At 41.0% G+C, this 22,210-nt stretch overlaps 1 protein-coding gene across 1 annotated transcript in view; it reads left to right on the top strand.

Moving 5' to 3' along the window:
* LOC126161789 (chromodomain-helicase-DNA-binding protein 7) overlaps positions 1 to 22,210 on the top strand; it is a 315,231-nt gene that overhangs the window by 275,233 nt on the left and 17,788 nt on the right. Inside the window, exons 35-37 of the mRNA XM_049917862.1 lie at positions 8,844 to 8,952; positions 9,678 to 9,993; positions 15,349 to 16,059. Of these exons, the coding sequence (XP_049773819.1) occupies positions 8,844 to 8,952; positions 9,678 to 9,993; positions 15,349 to 16,059 (1,136 nt within the window). The remainder of the gene's footprint in view (positions 1 to 8,843; positions 8,953 to 9,677; positions 9,994 to 15,348; positions 16,060 to 22,210) is intronic.

The raw sequence follows: 22,210 nt of genomic DNA, 5'->3' as shown, positions 1-22,210 counted from the left end.
CAATATGTAAATAAAACTCAGCCTTAAAACACACATACAACCACAACACATTGCTTATTCACTAACCTCATAACTTTGCGTAAATTGACATAATGTCTTTAGAGAAAAATCCACAATCGATTGTTTTAAAACAGATTTATTATCTGTCTTGATTGCACTAGTCTTTTGAAGGGACTGGTTTCATTACAGCATGAACTGTCCTCAAATCTGTAGACAACAGTAACATAATTAATCTGCAAATACTTTATGAAAATGCGAAATATTATCATAACATGCCATAATCAAACACACCAGAATGCACCAATTGACACCTAAGTTCACATGTTACGTCACGTAGTAATATAATGGTTTGGTAGAAGGCATGTTATCGCTGCAGTCCACTAGGTTACTGTCAGCAACTGTTAAATTTGTCAAATTTGAATAAAACATTTACAGCTACACTGAATTAACAATAATTATTTTTTTGTATGGTGATAATACTGTTATTGGAGGTACTAATTTAAAATCTGTGGTTTGTCAAGGTCAGAAAATATTATAAATACATCATACAATTTTAGAAATTTAAAAGACTGCAGTTTCCATATCCCTGGTGTTGCTGTAGGCCTGGCTTTGTTCTTGCATGCTTCCTCATGTGAAAACTGTATTGATGTTATGGGACAAGCCGACCAGTCATCTAAAGACTGCCACAGCGAGCAGAGGACCATGCAGTAGCGCCCCTTCACCGGTGTCGGGCAAAGCAAACATGTTACAGATATGTCATTGCAACCATTCTCTCATCTGTCACCTTCGGCTTAGACATGTGACAATCATCACCTGAGTAAGCCGTTATAAATGTTTAAATAAGCATTATGATTGAATTTGTTCTTCTTATCAGAATTATATTTGGATCTTGCTTTTTGTGAGTGTGAATTGCAAGCACCTCGTGGAGGTTAGTGTATCAAACCTTTTAAGCTGTATATAGGATGTCCAAATTTTGCTCAGTGTTCGTGATGGAACACTTTTTAAGTTTTTGATATGTGCCCAAACACTGTTAGGCTCCCTCCCTCCCTCCCTGCCTCCCTGGTTTAAAAGTTCCTGCTGTTTGCCCTATGTACTGTGTATTGCAGTCATTACATTTGAAACTATAACACATGAATACTGAGATAATCCTACTATTGTGGATTTTATGGCAGAACCTGTATTTTAACAAGTTATTTGTACAAAAACCTATTTTAATATTTGCTTTATGATAAAATTTAAAAAGTTAAAAACTATGTATTTTTGTTGTTGTTCTTAACTGCAATGTGACCTCTTCTTTAACTTCATATTAATTTTCAGCACATCCTTGCTACTTTACCCATTTGCCACAACCATTTGCTTTAAAACACTGAGTTCTTTCTGTACTTTTTGCTGGCTTAGTGGCTGTCTTGTAACCTGTATACCATTGCATTAAAATTTGCCCACTTGCTTCTTGGATGATGGCATGAGCACTCATTAACGACAACATCGGTACATGTATGTCTCCTGAATATGCTAAATCTCCATGTTTACCGTCTTTCTTTATTAGTGTGTATCTGAGTAGTTTATACGACTCATTTTATATGCTACATTCTCAGTGTTATTTTTTCTCCCCTTGTACAAAACAGTTGAATCCTCTACATAGCTCCTGTAAAATATGATGTTCTCTGTAACATCAGGAATTTCATCAAAGAATTTGTTCCAAGTAATTTAGAGAAATATGAGCCAAGGTTCCAGTTAAACAGTTACCTGTTGCCAATACATCCTTCTGCAAATGGGGAGGAACTTTGAAACCAGATTCAGGGAGCTTGTATACACTCAGAACAAAACTGCATTCGGGCACATATGGCAACCTTAAAGCATTCAGTCATAAATGTTGAGCAAAATTGAGGCATTCTACACTCAGCTTAAACCTGTTGGAAATTTATACTCACAAACAGCAAGATCCAAATCTAATTCTGAATGAGCAGAACAAGTTCAATCATGATGCTTGCTTCAACTTTTAGGATGCCTTACTACTGCGGTGATGTATGCATATACGTGCCCAAGATGTTAGATGAAAGAATGTGTGCAATGGGACATCTATCCTGACAATCATGACATGGGTGAAGAGTCCCCCATGCATGACACTCTGACCACTGCAGCAGTCACTAGACGACTGGTTGGCTCACAGCACTACACTGCTACAGCAATCACATGAGGAAGCAAGCCACAACAAATACAATGAATATGGACACTGCCATCTTTTAAACTGCTAAAATTTTATGATGTATTCATAATGTATTTTAAACTTTATGAACCACTGATTTTAATTAAGTATCTGTGACGATACACACAATTATTGTATTAATTCAGTGTGGGTGTACAAATTTTATTCAAATGTAATAAATGTGCCAGATGCCTCTTGCTGGCATATCAATAAAATTAATTTTACCAAACCACTATTTCATTATGTGACACAACATGTAAACTTTGCTGATAGCTGTAACTGATACAGACAGGCACTTGGTGGTGCATTTGATATTTGTTTAAGGCAGGCGTGGTAAAATTTTGTATTTTTCTTAGAGTTTTTATCTCATTAGCTATGGCATCATTCCCTCCTTTCGCAGGACCCACTTGTCTCTTTCAGGTTCTGTGGGCACACTGCCATATCATTACAGAACATAGCTACAGATTAGATTTTTGTAGCTTGTGGAGACATTGGAAATTCAGTAATTGTTGTTGCACATCATTAGAGGTACAAAGACTACTGTAATTTGGCCTATAAATATATTCTCTATAAGTTCAACAGTTTTATGCACTTGTCAGAAATGAAGATACAAAAATTGAAGTGGGTATACTGTTGGAAATCAAAAAGCATTTTCAATTGTTTATGTTTGCCATTCAAAATCCTGGAAAAAAGTGTAAAATTGCACTTGTACATTGGCCTACAAGGCACATAGTCAGTTGATAACATTTGCTAAATAGTATAACTGGAGACCATAATGTCCCGTCCATATTCTGCTGAATATTACGGGTGCATTGTCATATTAGAATAAATGTCCTGGTTTTCCTGCAGAAATAGTAACGCCATGGTGCCGCTAACAGGTGCATCACAGTGTGCAAGGGAAGTACTGCAGCAACTGGGAACATATTCCAAAGTTGAAGTACTTGAGAAAGTAAGATTCTTGTTTGCAAAATGTTTAAATTGCACTAAAATTCATCATTCAATTCTGGCAGTGTATTGTCCAAAAAGCAGTGTCATGTCCAGATGTAATGAAATTGCGCCAACAGTTTGACTGAGGCCATACAAATGTGGGTGATGTTGATCAGGATGGAAGGCCATAGACATAACCACAAACGGCTATGTCTAGGCAATCAACAAACTGATTTGTGGCAATCACAGATTTTCTGAAGATGAGAACATTAACACAATAATTCTCAAATTGCTTCATGATCAAGGAGCAAATTTCTCTCATTGAGGACTTGAAAGATTGGTTGAACTTTCCGACAGTTGTTTACGGAAACTGGGTGGCTGTTACAAAAAAAGTGTAATGTACCTGTGCCACTTGGAAGTGTGTTGCAGCATACAATAAAACTTGTAACTTACTTTTTGATCCGATAATAGCATGTGCCACCTGGGGGATTGTACACTCCTGGAAATGGAAAAAAGAACACATTGACACCGGTGTGTCAGACCCACCATACTTGCTCCGGACACTGCGAGAGGGCTGTACAAGCAATGATCACACGCACGGCACAGCGGACACACCAGGAACCGCGGTGTTGGCCGTCGAATGGTGCTAGCTGCGCAGCATTTGTGCACCGCCGCCGTCAGTGTCAGCCAGTTTGCCGTGGCATACGGAGCTCCATCGCAGTCTTTAACACTGGTAGCATGCCGCGACAGCGTGGACGTGAACCGTATGTGCAGTTGACGGACTTTGAGCGAGGGCGTATAGTGGGCATGCGGGAGGCCGGGTGGACGTACCGCCGAATTGCTCAACACGTGGGGCGTGAGGTCTCCACAGTACATCGATGTTGTCGCCAGTGGTCAGCGGAAGGTGCACGTGCCCGTCGACCTGGGACCGGACCGCAGCGACGCACGGATGCACGCCAAGACCGTAGGATCCTACGCAGTGCCGTAGGGGACCGCACCGCCACTTCCCAGCAAATTAGGGACACTGTTGCTCCTGGGGTATCGGCGAGGACCATTCGCAACCGTCTCCATGAAGCTGGGCTACGGTCCCGCACACCGTTAGGCCGTCTTCCGCTCACGCCCCAACATCGTGCAGCCCGCCTTCAGTGGTGTCGCGACAGGCGTTGGAGGGACGAATGGAGACGTGTCGTCTTCAGCGATGAGAGTCGCTTCTGCCTTGGTGCCAATGATGGTCGTATGCGTGTTTGGCGCCATGCAGGTGAGCGCCACAATCAGGACTGCATACGACCGAGGCACACAGGGCCACACCCGGCATCATGGTGTGGGGAGCGATCTCCTACACTGGCCGTACACCACTGGTGATCGTCGAGGGGACACTGAATAGTGCACGGTACATCCAAACCGTCATCGAACCCATCGTTCTACCATTCCTAGACCGGCAAGGGAACTTGCTGTTCCAACAGGACAATGCACGTCCGCATGTATCCCGTGCCACCCAACGTGCTCTAGAAGGTGTAAGTCAACTACCCTGGCCAGCAAGATCTCCGGATCTGTCCCCCATTGAGCATGTTTGGGACTGGATGAAGCGTCGTCTCACGCGGTCTGCACGTCCAGCACGAACGCTGGTCCAACTGAGGCGCCAGGTGGAAATGGCATGGCAAGCCATTCCACAGGACTACATCCAGCATCTCTACGATCGTCTCCATGGGAGAATAGCAGCCTGCATTGCTGCGAAAGGTGGATATACACTGTACTAGTGCCGACATTGTGCATGCTCTGTTGCCTGTGTCTATGTGCCTGTGGTTCTGTCAGTGTGATCATGTGATGTATCTGACCCCAGGAATGTGTCAATAAAGTTTCCCCTTCCTGGGACAATGAATTCACGGTGCTCTTATTTCAATTTCCAGGAGTGTAGATGCACTGATAATGGTTTAAATATTGTCTGCCAACAGATAGAATAGTGGCGCTTAGCTGCCAGAGTGCCATCTGTGTCTACCCTTTAATAGGGATGCCCACAGTCAGAAGACTCATTATGACGGAAACATGTGAAGCAAGCAGGCAACCATGCCACGGAGACGCACTCGTGCTTCCTACAGCCAACTGAGTGACTTCAAAAAGGATCAAATTGTGACCTCCTGAGTGGGGGGATGGTCCTTTCAGAGAATTGCCACACAAGTTGGACATGCTGTATCAGTTGTACATTAACGCTGGTATCATTGGTCGCATGAACATTCTCAAACCTTTAGATGAGGTTCTCGACATACACGCAGCACAGACACTCGCCAGGATCATCGTATTGTAAGTGCACCGGTGGCAGATCGTACAACTACCATAGCGTAGATAAGGGGCTTGTGAGCCCAAACGGGCTATGAATTGTTGCAAAATAATGATTAATGGTGGGACTATGGGCATGGACACATCTAGCCCATATTCCACTAACATCACAGCGTAGACTACACGACTCGATTGGTGCTGTCAGAGGATCGCTGGAAGATGTTATGGTGCACCGCAGTCTTCAGCGATGAAAACAGATTCTGCCTGGATGCAAGTGATGGTCATGTGCATGTACAACGTAGACCTGGTGAGCACTGTTTCTTAGAGTGCATTTGTCCCAAGACACACTGGCCACCCTAGACATTATGTCTAGAACTTCTACTCACCTTTGGTGTTTCTAAAGGGGACGTTAACCAGTGCTTGTATGTGCAGAACATTGAGAGACCATTTCTATTGCTGTTCTTGCAACAGGAAGGTGATGTGTTGTGCCAACAGGATAATGCACATCCACACAATGATTGTGAGACTTCAGTGTACTCTGCAAGATGTACAGCACTTCCCTGGTCAACATTATCTCCAGACTTGTCTCCAGTCGAGCATGTGTGGGATATGTTAGGATGAGAAGCCATCCGTGTGACTCATCAAACAATAACTCTTATAGAACTATGTATCCCAGAACAGTATTCGCCATCTGTATTAACAATGAAAAGTGAACACTGCACTGTAGGAATTAGTTGCTCTGCGTCCCAGCACATTATGATGAAAAGCAATTAACATAGGCCTTAACCATGCAGTTTCTAATTATGGGTAATTATTTTACGTTGTACACTGTATATGAATTGCAGTGCTATAAGGGGTGTTCCAAAAGTTTCAGTTCGAAGGCCATACAGTCCAGAATCAGTATGTGAATCGGGCAAAATCACAATGAGTATTGAGACTATCACCCCACCAATGCACCTGGTTGATGGTACTGATTAGGTAAAACACCACGTCCTGCTGTGTGCAGACGTTTGCAACTGCTTGCTGCACATCCTTGTCCATCAGGCATCATCGACCATTCAGAGCCTTTTTTAAGGGATTAAGTGCAAGAGAATCACATGGTGAGAGATCAAGACTGTAGAGCGGGTGCTAGAGCATCTCCCACTTGAGCTGGTGTAACTTTTGCATTACAAAACATACGATATGGGAACGTGGTTTTTCATGAAGCAGCAGCACCCCTTGTCACACACCATTCCACATTGTTAGTTTTAGACAGACATACTCTCCCTTACAGTGTCTTCCTTCTCCAGTGGATGTCTACCAGTGTTAGTCCTTTGGCAGCCAAGAAAAGAATAACAGCACGTTAGTCTTGTTTGGTGCATATGGTAATAATGTCTCTATAATTCATGTTTCCACATTTGCTGTACACATGTTGGAATGATAAGAATGCCACACTAGCCCCTTGCCCACATGTCAGTGCTTATACACCTGTATTAGTCACATTACATTGCATATACACTGCAGCAACTCCCTTCAAACAGGAACTTTCTGATTGCACTTTACGTATTGAATATAAATTGCATGCAACAGAACTGGTACAAGTCAATTCACTGAACCACCCAAGACTGCTTGGCATTAAGTGGTGAAGGAGAGTGGAGGACTGGATAGTTGTCACTTAATTTAAATTCTGACTTTATGCATTGCTTTTCTGCCATTCCATGCTACTACATAATTTTTTTCATCATAAGTGATTAATGGTGACACCACTACGTATTAACTTAGTAATAAGAATTCACTTGAGAAAACTGTACAATGACAAAGGGGCAAAACACATGGTGAATACTTACCTTCATGAGGTGAAATTGAGTACTGCCTATAAACATGTTTAAAAGTAGAAAAATAGCTGTTCCAACTTTTGTAGAAGAAAAAGAAAGAGGGTAGATTTGGGAAGGTTGGGAAAGAGGGACAGGTCAGTCAGACCTAAAGTGGGTCCCTCCAGACCTGGGGTCGGGATGTGCCAGAGCAGCAGTGTCTATGACACAGCGTTTCACACCAGGGCATAAGGCGTGGAATGCATTGACATAGTTGCTTTGATAGTTTCTTTTGAAATGTAATGATGAAAACAGTAGTGATGTGAAAATGCCAGTTCTTAACCTTTTCTTCATAACACTACTATAATCAGTATCTCGAGGTTGCTTTAATTGAAACAAAATAAATGAGTTCTCAGTCGGCCATTTAGTCCTGGTTTTACTTTTCAATTGTTGTTATTTAGCCAGTGCCAACTGTGATGTATAGCAGAAAGTCCATAGTTTTCTTGTTGCAATCTTTCTTCTCCAACCTTGAGAGCACAGTGCCGTGTATATATCACAAACTGTTCAGTAGTGCTGGCTTAGAAGACTTTCAGTTGAGAAGTAGAACTGGAAAACGTTCTGTGTGCAGTTTTTTTTCTTTTCAAAATGTGTTTTCAGGACTCTGTTGCATACCCATAGACCTGTTACAAGTGTCAAATCATGGAGAACATGTTTCAAGCATTCATTATTGAAAGGTGCATGGTCTTTGTGCCAGGTAGTGCATCCCGCATGAGTTCAAAGTGTCATGTGTCAAAGTTCTTGTTTCGCAAGTCTTGCAAACGATGGTTGCATCGGGTACAGCTATGAACCTATTTGATGTAATATGAATGCCTACTTTGCCATGTTGATCAGTTTCAAAACAAAGATCTATTGACAGTGTTTCCATTTGTTTGTCAACAGCACAGAGTTTTCCGTTAAACTTGGCAACATTTTGTTATTGCCTTGTAAAAGAAATGAGACACAGTTTTTGTGGACTACGGTTCTACTAGGTAAAATATTACTGCATTATTTCTGTACTTGCATTGTCGTAAACAAAATGTGGTGCCCCTGATGGCACCTGGAACAGTAACTTTTGTATTGGGACTTAAGAACCATAAATTTCCAGGTGTGGCACTTAAGAACATTCCTAAATACCTAGTTTATTTGCCAATTTGTCTCATTTTTTTGCAGCGATTAGGTGGGCAGCATAATTCTGCAGTATCAGAACTCCTTCCCAATTTTTTTGATACAAATAAGTTATGTACAATGAGAAATAGGTTGGTTTTGGATTCTCTTTCTTGGCGAGTGTGAGATTTGACATTTCAACTCTTCAATTGTTAGTTGATTGTTTTAATAGCACCACAGTCAAGCCTGCAAAGTCATCATGGGTAACAATACTTGGTTTTGTAAATACAGACCTACCGCAAAATGACGAAATGCAGAATTTCACATGAAGGATCAATGCTTTTGACGACTCAGCTGACAAACCACCTGAAACATTAAAACCACCATTTTAACTTTCCTTTATTTTTTATTAATCCAGCCTCAAAACTATTTGGACTGACAGAGTAATCTGCACTTAATCTTATGTCTGATTTCAAGTTCCTAATTATAGTTTCTTGTTGCAGCCAAACTACATGCATTATTGAATAATAGTGGGCCACCTCAGCAGCCTCCTCTGTCAAAACCATCCTTGCCTTGGGAGGTCAATGATGAATCCCTGTCTGAAGAGTCCAGGTGAATCTGTTGTTTTTTCTCAACTAGTGCTTTACTTTAAAACAGTTATATATATCAGAGGGAATACACACAAAATTCTAGATTTTGCAACCAACGGTTGCCTCGTCAGGAAAGAGGGAAGGAGAGGGAAAGACAAAAGGATTTGGGTTTTAAGGGAGAGGGTAAGGAGTCATTCCAATCCCGGGAGCGGAAAGACTTACCTTAGGGGGAAAAAAGGACAGGTATACACTCGCACACACACACACACACATCCATCCGCATATACACAGACACAAGCAGACATTTGTAAAGGCCCAAACTCTTTGCCTTTACAAATGTCTGCTTGTGTCTGTGCATATGCGGATGGATATGTGTGTGTGTGCGAGTGTATACCTGTCCTTTTTTCCCCCTAAGGTAAGTCTTTCCGCTCCCGGGATTGGAATGACTCCTTACCCTCTCCCTTAAAACCCAAATCCTTTTATCTTTCCCTCTCCTTCCCTCTTTCCTGACGAGGCAACCGTTGGTTGCGAAAGCTTGCCAGCGCTTTTGTTTGGTAAGTCTCATCATCTTTCTTTATATATATATATTCTTTGTATGTGTGTATCGACGTGCCAGTGCTTTCGTTTGGTAAGTCAAATCATCTTTGTTTTATATATATAGTATTAGTGTATATATCCATGGTACAAATGCTGCCAGCACAGAAAATTTTGTTCATTGGCTTCACTATTAAGTTCTCCTTTTTCCAGGAGGTCAACACCAGTGGCACCAGTTACATTGCAGCCTCCTCCAGCACATCAGCAGGCTACTAGAGTACTATCAATTCCATTTGATCTGAAGTGCCATCCCAGTTCCAAAAACACAGGAACCACAGTGATTCCAGGCACTTCAAGTACGCTAACACCAATAGATTTGTCGTCGGGTGTTACAAAACAGGTCCCAGCTGACAATACATCCAATAATGAGATACTTAATGAAGTGCAGGATTTCTCAATGCCTTCAAAGAATAAACAGAAGAGCAAGTTGGATGATATGTTAGGCAAATTAATGAAGAAAAATAACTGTGTAAGTTAAAAAATTTTGAACTGTGTATGAAAGTATGGTGTTGATGTACATTGCGTAACCCTTAGCAATTTTAGTCATGAAAGGTTACTAAGATACATTATGGTCCTATATCTCGATCAAAATAACAAAGTAATTCACGTTGGTCTGCTCACACAATGTGACTGCAGCAGCAACAGCAGTTCGTTCTGTTCTGGATATATTCATTGACACGCAGTGAAGTGCAGTACTGGGTTTCTTTCATAGGTCGGTAACAGTCTTACAAATTTTCTGCACACTTCCACAGCTAGTTCGTGACGTTAGTGGGCGCAAGCATCATCTGGAACTCACTGTGGCAACTGGCACCAGAGGTAGCAGAGGCAATGTGACAGTTGTGAACAGATCAGAAAGCATTAGCGAGACCATTTTCTGATTGGTTGTTTCTGTAATAGCTGTATGTTAAACAACTAGCCCTCATCACTTTGTTAATTTGATGGAGATATAAGATGGAACAGTGTGGCCAATAATGGTTTGCAGACTGAGGACTGACACCTTAATGACAACTGTTTCCTGTTGACACTTCATTTCCTGTTAGAATATTATGATATCAAATGAGACTCTATGAAATGGTTCATGTATATCTCTGTAATTTACCAAAAATGATGAGATTTACACAGTTAAATGCCTTTGACTGAATACTTGTTATAATTGTAACCTGTAATTTATTGCCTAATAACTTAGGTACGTATTCACTTTACCTATAAGTAGCATTTTTAATAAGGGACTTGCATTTAAAAATCCAAACTATAAATTTGACAATTAATTATTTACTGTCAGGTGATTAAAAGTAACCTTTTGTAAAAAGTTTGAGAAACATAGCAAGAGCGAAAATGGATAGAATTTGATAATTGTAATCCTCTCTCTTCTACAGTGGTTACTATTAAAGTTGTTTCGTCCAATTAGGAAATGTTTTTGTGGTAAATGAATGAGTGTCCAAGTAACTTAAGGTGTTACTAATCTTGGAAGAATTTTCTGATATTTATTATAACTGTTCGAATTTTTGTTTGTTGTTTAAAGATATATTAAAATTTTATGGTTCTTCTGTAGTGATAGGGGTTCATATTTGTATTACTGAAGTACAACGAGGGGATATCCTTGTGCATTCCAGGGCAACATTTACTGATCGTTACAAACCTGTCGTATCAGTAACAGATACGAATTGCTCATTAAATATCTTGCCATACTTGCATACATCCATTAGCAGCGAACTGTTTAATATTAAAGATTTCTGGTTTTGTGGCTGACTCCTTCCTTTCTGTCTAATTTGTATTGTTTTTATTTTGGTGCCTGATGTTGCAACAACCTCATAATCCATTTGCATCCATGTCTGGATTACTTTAGTTGCTATTCGTAAAGAACTGCAGTTTCAACATTAAAGCTGTTCGTTCCTGACAGATACAGTTTCCTTTTAGGCCTGCAAGAGACCATTATTTCTCAAAGAATCATATGTCCTTGAACTCTGATTTTGCGGTGTGGCAAGCCATTGACTGTTGGTGTGGTGCAATGATTTTGTTCATTGAAGATACTGTGGATGTTTTTGAGCTCTGGTCTACCCTAGTTGGAAAAGCCCTCCTGAAACTGTTCACCAAATGCTGGTGCCTGCACTGAGAGAAGGTGTTCTGGCCAATATGAAGTACATATCATCTGATTTATCAAAAAATATTTGGTGAAAAAATTTGATTTTTTGCACATCTTACAGTCTGATATATTTGATCGCTAAAAAAAAGTAATTTATTTTCGTGATCTGTCAGACTTACTGCATGACATCAAATTAAGTAAAATATAGCTTGAAATTTTAAAGAGTTTGCAGTGGTAAAAACGCAGTGTAAACCTAGCATCATGGTTCATTTTAAGCTCATAAATTGCGGTCAGTGAAATGTAGATAAGATATCTCAATTTTAATTAAAACTGACTGCAGAAGGAGATCTCATTTCTTTCTCAAGGTATTGGGTGTTATATACAAAGCATGGGAAAGTGTTAAGAAAACCAATAGAGGTTCAGTATGATTCATGAATAGGGTAAAATTTCCAGCAATAGCTGTCTATACAGTTTTTACTATGAAATTGCACTTACCTCATATGTATCCAGAATTTAGAACAATTCTTGTAAGTGACATAGTGCTAGAGATTCCAGCCTTGTTTGTGTGCCTGTGGATGACTAAAGCCTGTATGATACAGCAAGTTGTTTCCTTTGCTCACAAATTATTTACATCCTACATCGACTTCTTGTAAATAAATCTAAACGTCATAAAATCCATGAAATAGGTTTCTCAGGCACACCAAAATGTTTCAGCATGAAGGCCAAATTCACCCATTGCTTTGTTCTTTGTGGTATTGACCATTGTGCACAAACATTTCTTCTTGTCGATGTTTCACCAACGTGTATGGCTAGCAGTTTCAATATTTTCCTGTCACTAATATGAAATATTTAAAATTGGTGATCGTGCACACTGCCAAAGCAATGGGAAGAATAAATTTAAGTTGATAGCATAAAATATATTAGAGAATCAAGTGCTAGGTAAAGTCTGCAAATGATATCCTGCAAAAACATTAATAGTTTTAAAAATCTGTGATGTTCGTACTTAAAAGTATTGAGAGAGAGTAGGACAGGATTAGGCTACCTTTACCTTTTGAGCTGCTATGTTTGGATACATGGATCCTTCAACAGAGGGCACTGAACTATTCAATTTCCAGAACTTTATTATTACAGCACAAAAGCAGGCATCCCAGGAATGTTTACATTGGCATCCTGAGCAATTCGTAATAATATTTACTGTTACCAAAATAACTAAAAATTCTTATAACGCATACAGTGGTAGTACATGTGTACAGTTTGCCTAGGAAACAATCCTTTTAAGTAACAGTAATAGTTTCAGAACAGCACTGGTGGAACTAAGTAAATGACTCAAAGTAGGTACTATACTACTTAGATCAGCAAGCTTTAAACAGTCCTTAGGCTCACCATAACACTGCAGTGGTATACTATGTTCAATGAATTAAATTTGGCAGCACACAATTTTGCACTTACAGATAACATTGTACCAACCCATATAATTTAGCAAACAATAGAGATTTTTTAAAAATTAGCCATTAATCAGTGAAATGGTGGACATAGTTCGCCACATCTGTTCAGACCCAGTAGTTAGTAAACATAAGTGGCATGTTGTACTAAGAAAATACGAATAGGTACACTAGCTAGGAACACTAAAGCTAGCAATTGAAAGTCAGTTACGAGCACATGCTCACATTAATTAACAAATTTAAAAGGCAGTTTTAAAGCCATAATTTTTAATCAATAAAATTATGGACCTAGTCTGTTGAAATTAAATAGGGAGGTTTAATAAGAAACAGCAACCAGATTAGGTGCTACTAAAAGAAAGTATCATGCTTTCCAACTAAGGGTCCTAGCCAGCTAACATTGGCAAATAGAAACCTGAAAATTTTTAACTTGGTAAGGTCAGATCTATAGAATAGCAGATAAAGTCCTTGGCAACTAATTAAGGCAGTCTGGCAGTTAACACTAGTCCAGTTTAGTAGTAGCAAACTATGTAGTAGCTATTCAAGCTAAGGGTAATAGCCGACGTAGGTTAACAATTGAAAATAACTCCTTAAAACAGTAACCTAAATTAACCAATTCTAAAGGCAATTTTTAAAGAGTAACAGCTAACCAAGATAGTAGTACACGTAGGCCTTTACCAATAGTTGGGCAATGAACTGTAGCCAATATTGTCGTAGCAAAATTTTTAAACAATTTGAGCAATGGCTTTGGCCCACAAAATTAACAAATTTAAATAACATTTATTTCTTTTTAGAACATTGGTAATATATTAGTTAGTGAAGGACTTAGTACTGAATAATTAGTCAGACAATCTTGGCAACAAACAACCAGAAATAATGACAAAATCTCTTGTACTGAACCAATAGTTTCTAGTAAATAAACATTGCAATAAATATATTCTTCACGTGCCGAGCATTCTTTGACAGTATGCATCGTCTTATTACTACAAATGCACACTACTCACAGTTAACTGCGCCCTCAGCAGCCATACCAAGTGGTGGAAATAATGAATGGCTATTAGATAAACATTGTGCCATCGGCTGAGCAATGAGAGGCATGAGTGCGTGTCAACAAGAATATGATATGCCAGCCACTAATGGGCCAGCATACTTGCATACAAAAACAGATCTTACACAGCACCTTGACCCACAGGTTTCTTAAAGCATGAAATGTTAAATGAACAACTCTCCTCATGGTCATTTCCCACAATTGGCTGTGGCCACTTTCACAACCAAATGGCCGACTTCATGCTGTCGCTAGCCTTGGCGCAGTGCAAATGGGACTAGGTACAAACACCACCTGAAAAAATAGCTCAGGACAGACATGTACAAAGAACTTGATTCCAAATAGAGCACCATCTGCGGGCTCCACCTCTTTTGTCCACATCCTCAAGCCGAGTGCCTGCCGACTTGCACTGCCTAAATTCTTTACCCTTGCACAGCGCACGCTCCCTCTAAGTCCCAGCCACACAGCACTCTCTCTGCTAAATGGGCACCAGAGCAGAGTCAATACATGCATATCAAGTATGAGTGAATGTGCATTTAAACTATTTTCTAAATACAATAAGTGTATAGACAGCAAGAAATATAATACTCACTTATCGTGTTGTTCTCCTACCACTGCCTCTGCAAGGAGCATTTTCCTGATGCTTTCATACTTGTAATTTTATTTAGAAATTAGTAAATTACTTTGAAAAATAGATATGTGTAAATGCAGAAATGAAATAATTTCTTCTACAAGGCACTAATAAAAAACATTTGTAATACCAGCCTAAAGATGATGCCTGACCTTGCTGTCTGTGACATGATGTTACTTCTTCATCAATGGTAGTTAAACGTACTTGGTCACAGCACTATATTTCCAAAAGAAGGGAGCATATAGCTGCCGTTAAAGTCATGTACCTCTCTTTTTTTTTACTGTAATGGATAAGATGGAACTTAAACAAGAACTCACTGGGAAACATAGTCCACACCCACACCCCCCTCCTTACATACACACACACAAAAGAGTAAATTTGTTCTTGAGTAAAGTATAATTCAGTATCACATTATGTCTCATTTCTTTAGTCTTGCAATTTTTTTATACTGTCCATATTCTCATTCTATGAAATATTCAGATTTATGTTCCTTTCTGTTTGTACTGGGAAATAATTATTTCATTATGTTTACATTTCCCATGTTTTGCAAAGTATTATTATTTTGCACTTTTTTAGTATGTCCCTATCATATCATTTTCAAATATATTATGAATTCTTCTTTTCAGCCTGCTGAGGAGCCAATTGTTGGAAAGGAGAAAAAACGGCGTAAGCTAGATGAAATTGTACTGGGTTTATCTGCTGCAAAGGAACAGAAGTCACTGTTCTCAGACATTAAGAAAACAAATCAATGCATGACATCAATTAGTCCTAGTGTCACAGTTACCCCAGCATCAATAAATTCATCAGTTTCTGCAACATCTGGATCAGCATCTACAAAGCCATTTACGATTACTGTAACATCTGTGCCTTCGCCTGCGCCGTCAAGTTCTTGTCGCAGTTCACTAAGTGCTCTCCCCCCATTGCCTACACCAAAGGAAAGTTTTTCGTCATTTCTTGCTCATGCAGAGCAGCAGAATCTCTTACTGAAGAAACAGCAGTCATCACAGTCCCAGTCTCTACTGCAACACCAGCAGCAGCAGATTCAGCAACAGCAGCAGCAACAACAACAACAACAACAACAACAGCAACAGCAGCAGCAACAACAACAACAGCAGCAGCAACAGCAGCAGCAGCAGCAACAACAACACCAACAGCAGCATCAACAGCAACATCAGCAACAACAACATCAGCAGCAGCCATCACAGTTACCAACACAACCACCAGCATCAATGTCACATGTCAATCAGCAAAGAAAAACATATGAATCAATGATAGCTGATCTTAGCAAAATGGCTGACTTTTCTTCAAAGATCAGTTCATATTCTCATGAAGCAAAGGTTAGTATTTTCAACATTTATTTCTTTGTGTATTCTTTATATATTAATGTAATGTGATAGAACTTAAAATGTTAAGACTGGAGGGCCTTTGTTCATTACTAAAGAGTACCTAGTGTGTTGCAGTGTAGTGTTTCAAGCAGGCACTACCCAAGGGCAGATATTAATGCACACACAGGGTATTCAGAAATTCCCGTTACATTATTTTGAATAGGAACCCTTCTCTGGAAATATCATGTGACAACACTTCAGAGTTACAGGCACTGTAGGTATACAGGGTGATTCCTTCATGGTGTTACAAACTTTCAAGAATAATGGAGACAGATAAATGTATTGATTTGAGGTAAGCATCACTGGTTCAGAAACAAAAGAATCAAAAGTTAAAAGTGGAAATCATTCTGATACCTCTGACAGTGAAATACATGTTCTGAACTGTTGTTGTTTAGGATGTAGAGTATGCAAATTTCAGAGATTGTAGTATAGACTAAAACAATAAAAAAGTCTCGTTAATTTGGGCTCTAAAATGCCTGTCTAAGGCACTATGAACACGTAGTCACCTTCGCTAGTGTGAAACACATCTCCCATATTGAATACTCTCAGCTCTTAAGGTACACATTTTAAAGACCATGTTTACTCAACATTTTTGAACCATACTACCACCTCTGAAAGTTGTGTAGCCTACAGTCATAGCAACAGCGGTGCCTTACATGTATTAAATTGTCAGAGGCATCAGAACAGTTTTCGTTTATAACTTTTGACTCGGTTGTTTCTACACAGGGTCCTCAACCTTAGTGTGATATATTTATCATTCTACACCATCCTTAAAAGTTTGTAACATTACTACAGAATCACCTTGTACAGGGTTATTACAAATGATTGAAGCGAATTCACAGCTCTACGATAACTGTATTATTTGAGATATTTTCACAATGCTTTGCACACTGATACAAAAACTCAAAAAGTTTTTTTAGGCATTCACAAATGTTCGATATGTGCCCCTTTAGTGATTCGGCAGACATCAAGCCGATAATCAAGTTCCTCCCACACTCGGCGCAGCATGTCCCCATCAATGAGTTCGAAAGCATCGTTGATGCGAGCTTGCAGTTCTGGCACGTTTCTTGGTAGAGGTGGTTTAAACACTGAATCTTTCACATAACCCCACAGAAAGAAATCGCATGGGGTTAAGTCGGGAGAGCGTGGAGGCCATGACATGAATTGCTGATCATGATCTCCACCACGACCGATCCATCGGTTTTCCAATCTCCTGTTTAAGAAATGCCGAACATAATGATGGAAGTGCGGTGGAGCACCATCCTGTTGAAAGACGAAGTCGGCGCTGTTGGTCTCCAGTTGTGGCATGAGCCAATTTTCCAGCATGTCCAGATACACGTGTCCTGTAACACGTGAAACTTGCCCGCACGCGTTCAACCGTTTCTTTGCCCACTGCAGGCCGACCCGTTGATTTCCCCTTACAGAGGCATCCAGAAGCTTTAAACTGCACATACCATCGCCGAATGGAGTTAGCAGTTGGTGGATCTTTGTTGAACTTCGTCCTGAAGTGTCGTTGCACTGTTATGACTGACTGATGTGAGTGCATTACAAGCACGACATACGCTTTCTCGGCTCCTGTCGCCATTTTGTCTCACTGCGCTCTCGAGCGCTCTGGCGGCAGAAACCTGAAGTGCGGCTTCAGCCGAACAAAACTTTGTGAGTTTTTCTACGTATCTGTAGTGTGTCGTGACCATATGTCAATGAATGGAGCTACAGTGAATTTATGAAATCGCTTCAATCATTTGTAATAGCCCTTTATATATACATACAGTTGCAGGCGACAACGCCTATAACTTGAACACTCTATAGTATTGTTGGATGATGTTTCTGGACATGGGTTCCTATTCAAAATATTATGTAGACACTCCCCTCTTAAAGTCCTAGAAGTTGTAACAGGAATTTCTTAGCAAACTGTTTACTTAGCAGTCCATACTAATGATTATTTTAAATTATGCTTGGAGCCTTTATCATTGGCTTTCAGCATTTATGTAGTTTTCAGCACCAGTATTTCTGTAGTTGAGTATAACAAAGGAATAACTTAGTAATGGAGCCACAGCAGAAAACAAATCATCATAGTGTCACAGTTCCCTCAATATTAATGACTGTAACCATGTTCTTTAAGTTAGGATGGTCCTCAGATCCTGAACATTGAATGTAAATTACTCAGCAACCTCTTTGTGCATTTGAGTGTTATTAATTTGTACTGTCTGGTTAATTCTGAAATAAATCTGTGTTTCACCTGCCAACATCATATTTGCAGATAACACTATCTTCTAGTTAGTACAAGACCTTTTGCACCACACTTTTAATGGTACTGGCCAGTGTGGCAATCTGATACCAAACTCCTCTCCCTTTTGGTTACAATTACAACAAATGATCAATTATTTCATTGTTTGCTCCATACAGCTTGAGATAATCCACTTAAGACAGGTGACTTATAATGTAAATGAAGTTTTCTACTCTCAGATTTAGTTGTATACCCCATATTGGTGAATTAAGTTGGTTTAACAGTGGATTTATACATAATATGAACCCTAAAAGACTAAGTGAATTACCTTGAAAGATATCTCTCTTGACAGAGTGAGGTGGCGCAGTGGTTAGACACTGGACTCGCATTCGGGAGGACGACGGTTCAATCCCGCGTCTAGCCATTCTGATTTAGGTTTTCCGTGATTTCCCTAAATCGCTCCAGGCAAATGCCGGGATGGTTCCTTTCAAAGGGCACGGCCGACTTCCTTCCCCGTTCTTCCCTAATGCGATGAGACCGATGACCTCGCTGTCTGGTCTCCTTCCCCAAAACAGCCAACCATATCTCTCTTGGTAGAAATCTCTGAAGTACCTGAGTGCAACAAGAGGTAAGTTTCTTCAAAGATTAATTCATACATTCAAGAATGAAATTAATATGACATCCTCTTGTGGAGCTGATCACAAATATCATGTAATAATACCAGTGCTTTCTTTCAATTCTGCTTGTCTTACATCGGGAAGAGCCACTACTTCTGGGTTCACAAAACTCTGTTGATATTATCCTGTGGAGCGAATTGCAATAGCTCCACAGTATGCTAAAAGGTGCAGATCCACAAAGCCGTGTTCATCCCAAGTAAGTAGGGATTACTTCTCAGTTCATTGTAATTCAGCATTTGAGCCTACCTTTTGGATGTATGGTGATATTAATGGCCGTATTCCTGCATCTGATGAAATTCACTCTGAGATTCAGGATTTATTATCGAGGTTGACTATTCTGGATCCACAGTCTTTTGTTTAAGGAGAGCCAGGTATGTGTCTCAACTGCACTTTATGGTGTTGAGCAAGGAAAAGCTGATACTTACAGTTCGTCAGTATTGCACATAACTTACTCAAGTTGATGCATCTTCTCAGTGAAAGATAATAATGCCTTCTTCCTTGAGCTCTCAATACTACTTATTACTTAATAATAATTATTGTTGTTGTTGTTGTTCCAAGCAAAACATTCATGACTACTTGTTCTTCCTGTTCTACTTCATTCATTTACTAACGGCTCTCTTGCGTTCTTCAGTCCACTTTGGCTTTTGGGCTTTAGGTGCTGAATTCTCTGACATCACTTCCCACTTGTACGCCTTGTGTCCATGACATCCATTGTATCTACCTGAGCTCTTTCTAGATCAATTTTGACTTGTCATCCAGGGTGTAGTGGTCTTGAGTCCCTGGATGTACCTAAGGATTCTGTTGGAGAGTCTGGTCTGTGGGAGTCTGCTGATGTGTCCATAAAATTTTAGTCACCTCTTTCTAATATCCGCTGCAATGTTGAAGATCTTCCCTGTGATTTTCCTGGAGTGAAACCTATATCCATTGTCCACGAGTTTCGATCCAATAATTTTCCTAATGATTTTTCTTTCCTGTGTGAGAATGTTCTCAAGGTCGGCCTTTGTTTGTAACATCAGTGTCTCACTGGCGTATAGCACCTCACAGGTTTGATTACAGTGTTGTAGTGATGTATTTTGGTGCAGGTGGACAGGTATTTCTTCTTGCAAATACCCCGTGTTTTGTATAATTCTCTCTTCATTTTTAATAAGCAAGTGTTCTGGGCAGTTTTCTCCTTTATTATCGGTTCGAGCACTTCACCTAGGTACTTAGTGTGTGACCCTGTTGTTCCCCCCTGCGGGCCCGGGGTGTTCCTGCCTGTCGTTAGAGGCGACTAAACTGAGTCTCTCACCTTTCGTCCTTTATGTGATGGTCCCTCGTAGGGCTTGACCTCCATTTTTCAAAATTTTCCCGAAGAGCGAGCCAATAGGAAAAGGCGCTTTACATGGTGCATCGTGTCCATCGTGCATTGAGATCTTTAGCCCACTTTCTTGTTCTGGCATTGCAGTCCTGCTCATCCTCCATCTCTTGAGTGAGGACACCTTCCTGGATGTGTTTTCCTTCACCCACTATGCAGCGTCGTTTTCTGTGCCGAAGAGGACCATGGAATTCTTTGCACCTCATAACCAGCACAGTAGCCAGTCTGTTGTGGTGGGTCCACCATGTATCCTGTTGGCTGTAGCCCCCTGCCTACTCAGGGATCGCTCTGCTGAAGCCTGTGCCGTTAGCTCTCCACATATGCCAAGGAGTCACCCTGGGGCATCGGGACTCCTGGCAGCGGCCATCCTGCCAGGTGGCCTTTGCTGCGGCTGGGTGGGTTCCGTGGGGAGAGCCCCCCAGTTGGTGGAGTGGGTGGCATCGGGGTGGATGACACTTGATGGATCGTACCACGTCATCACTTGCTGGTGATCAATCGCCAGCAGTCTCTAAGCATTCCGAGTCTGAGTACAATGCAATGATCCTACGTCGTTCCCCGCCATGGCCACACCACGGGAGGAATGCCAGGCTAAGAGTGACAGTGAACCTTACTCGCCCCGGTACCTCGTATGTAAGAGAGCTGATGGGGACTCGTTTGTCTCAATGCAGCCTCAGTTTTTTGTAGATCGTTTAGAGGAAAAGTTTGGAGAGGTGGAGGGCTTGTCCAAAATGCGGTCAGGGTCAGTATTAATAAAAACGGCATCATCTGCCCAATCATGGGCATTACTCGCTTGTGACAAGCTGGGGGATGTTTCCGTTACCATCATGCCTCATAAGAGCTTAAATATGGTCCAGAGTATTCCACAGTGACCTTCTTTTGCAGTATGATGACAAGCTACATGCCAACTTAGAGCGACGAGGTGTTCATTTCGTCCAGCGTGTCCATCGGGGTCTGAGGAATCAGGTTGCCACTGGTTCCTTCATCTTGGCCTTCGAGGGTGACACATCACCCGAGAAGGTCAAGGTGATGGTCTACCCATGTGATGTCAATCCACATATCCCTCCCCCAACGCAGTGCTTAAAGTGTTGGAAGTTTGGCTATGTCTTCCCGCTTTATTTCCAGCATCACATGTCAAGATTGTGGATGTCCACCCCATCCCACCGAGCGAGGTGGCGCAGTGGTTAGACACTGGACTTGCATTCGGGAGGACGACTGTTCAATCCCGTGTCCGGCCATCCTGATTTAGGTTTTCTGTGATTTCCCTAAATCACTCCAGGCAAATGCCGGGATGGTTCCTCTGAAAGGGCACGGCTGCCTTCCCTCCCCTTCCTTCTCCATCCTTCCCTAGTCCTATGAGACCGATGACCTCACTGTCTGGTCTTCTTCCACAAACAACCCATCCCATCCCATCCCATCCCAATACTCCATGTGCCACGCCTCCCATCTGTGTCATCTGCAGAGAGCATCATTGTCCTTGCTCACCAGACTACAGGGTTTTACAGTGAGAAAGGAAAATAATGGAATATAAGACCCTGGACTGACTGACCTACTCTGAGGCCAAGAGGAAATTTGAGCACCTACATCCTGTGGCTATGACCACCTCTTATGCCAGCACTAAGAGAACAGTTGTAGACCTATCAATTCCGCAAGTTCCATTCGGCTCTCAGAGCCGGAAGACTACACCTGCCCACATGATGGTGGGGGGCAATTCCCTCCCTGTCGCTCCTGCACCATATACCTTGGGAACACTGTCCCCCCCAACCATCGGGGACACCAGTCCCCGCTTCTCAGCTGGAGAAGCGGAAGTCTTCTTCGGCTCCTCTGACTAGGAAGGGGTCCGATGGG

Source organism: Schistocerca cancellata, chromosome 2 (genome assembly GCF_023864275.1).
Source record: "Schistocerca cancellata isolate TAMUIC-IGC-003103 chromosome 2, iqSchCanc2.1, whole genome shotgun sequence".
Lineage (NCBI taxonomy): Eukaryota > Metazoa > Arthropoda > Insecta > Orthoptera > Acrididae > Schistocerca > Schistocerca cancellata.
This window is presented reverse-complemented; position numbering and strand designations above follow the sequence as displayed.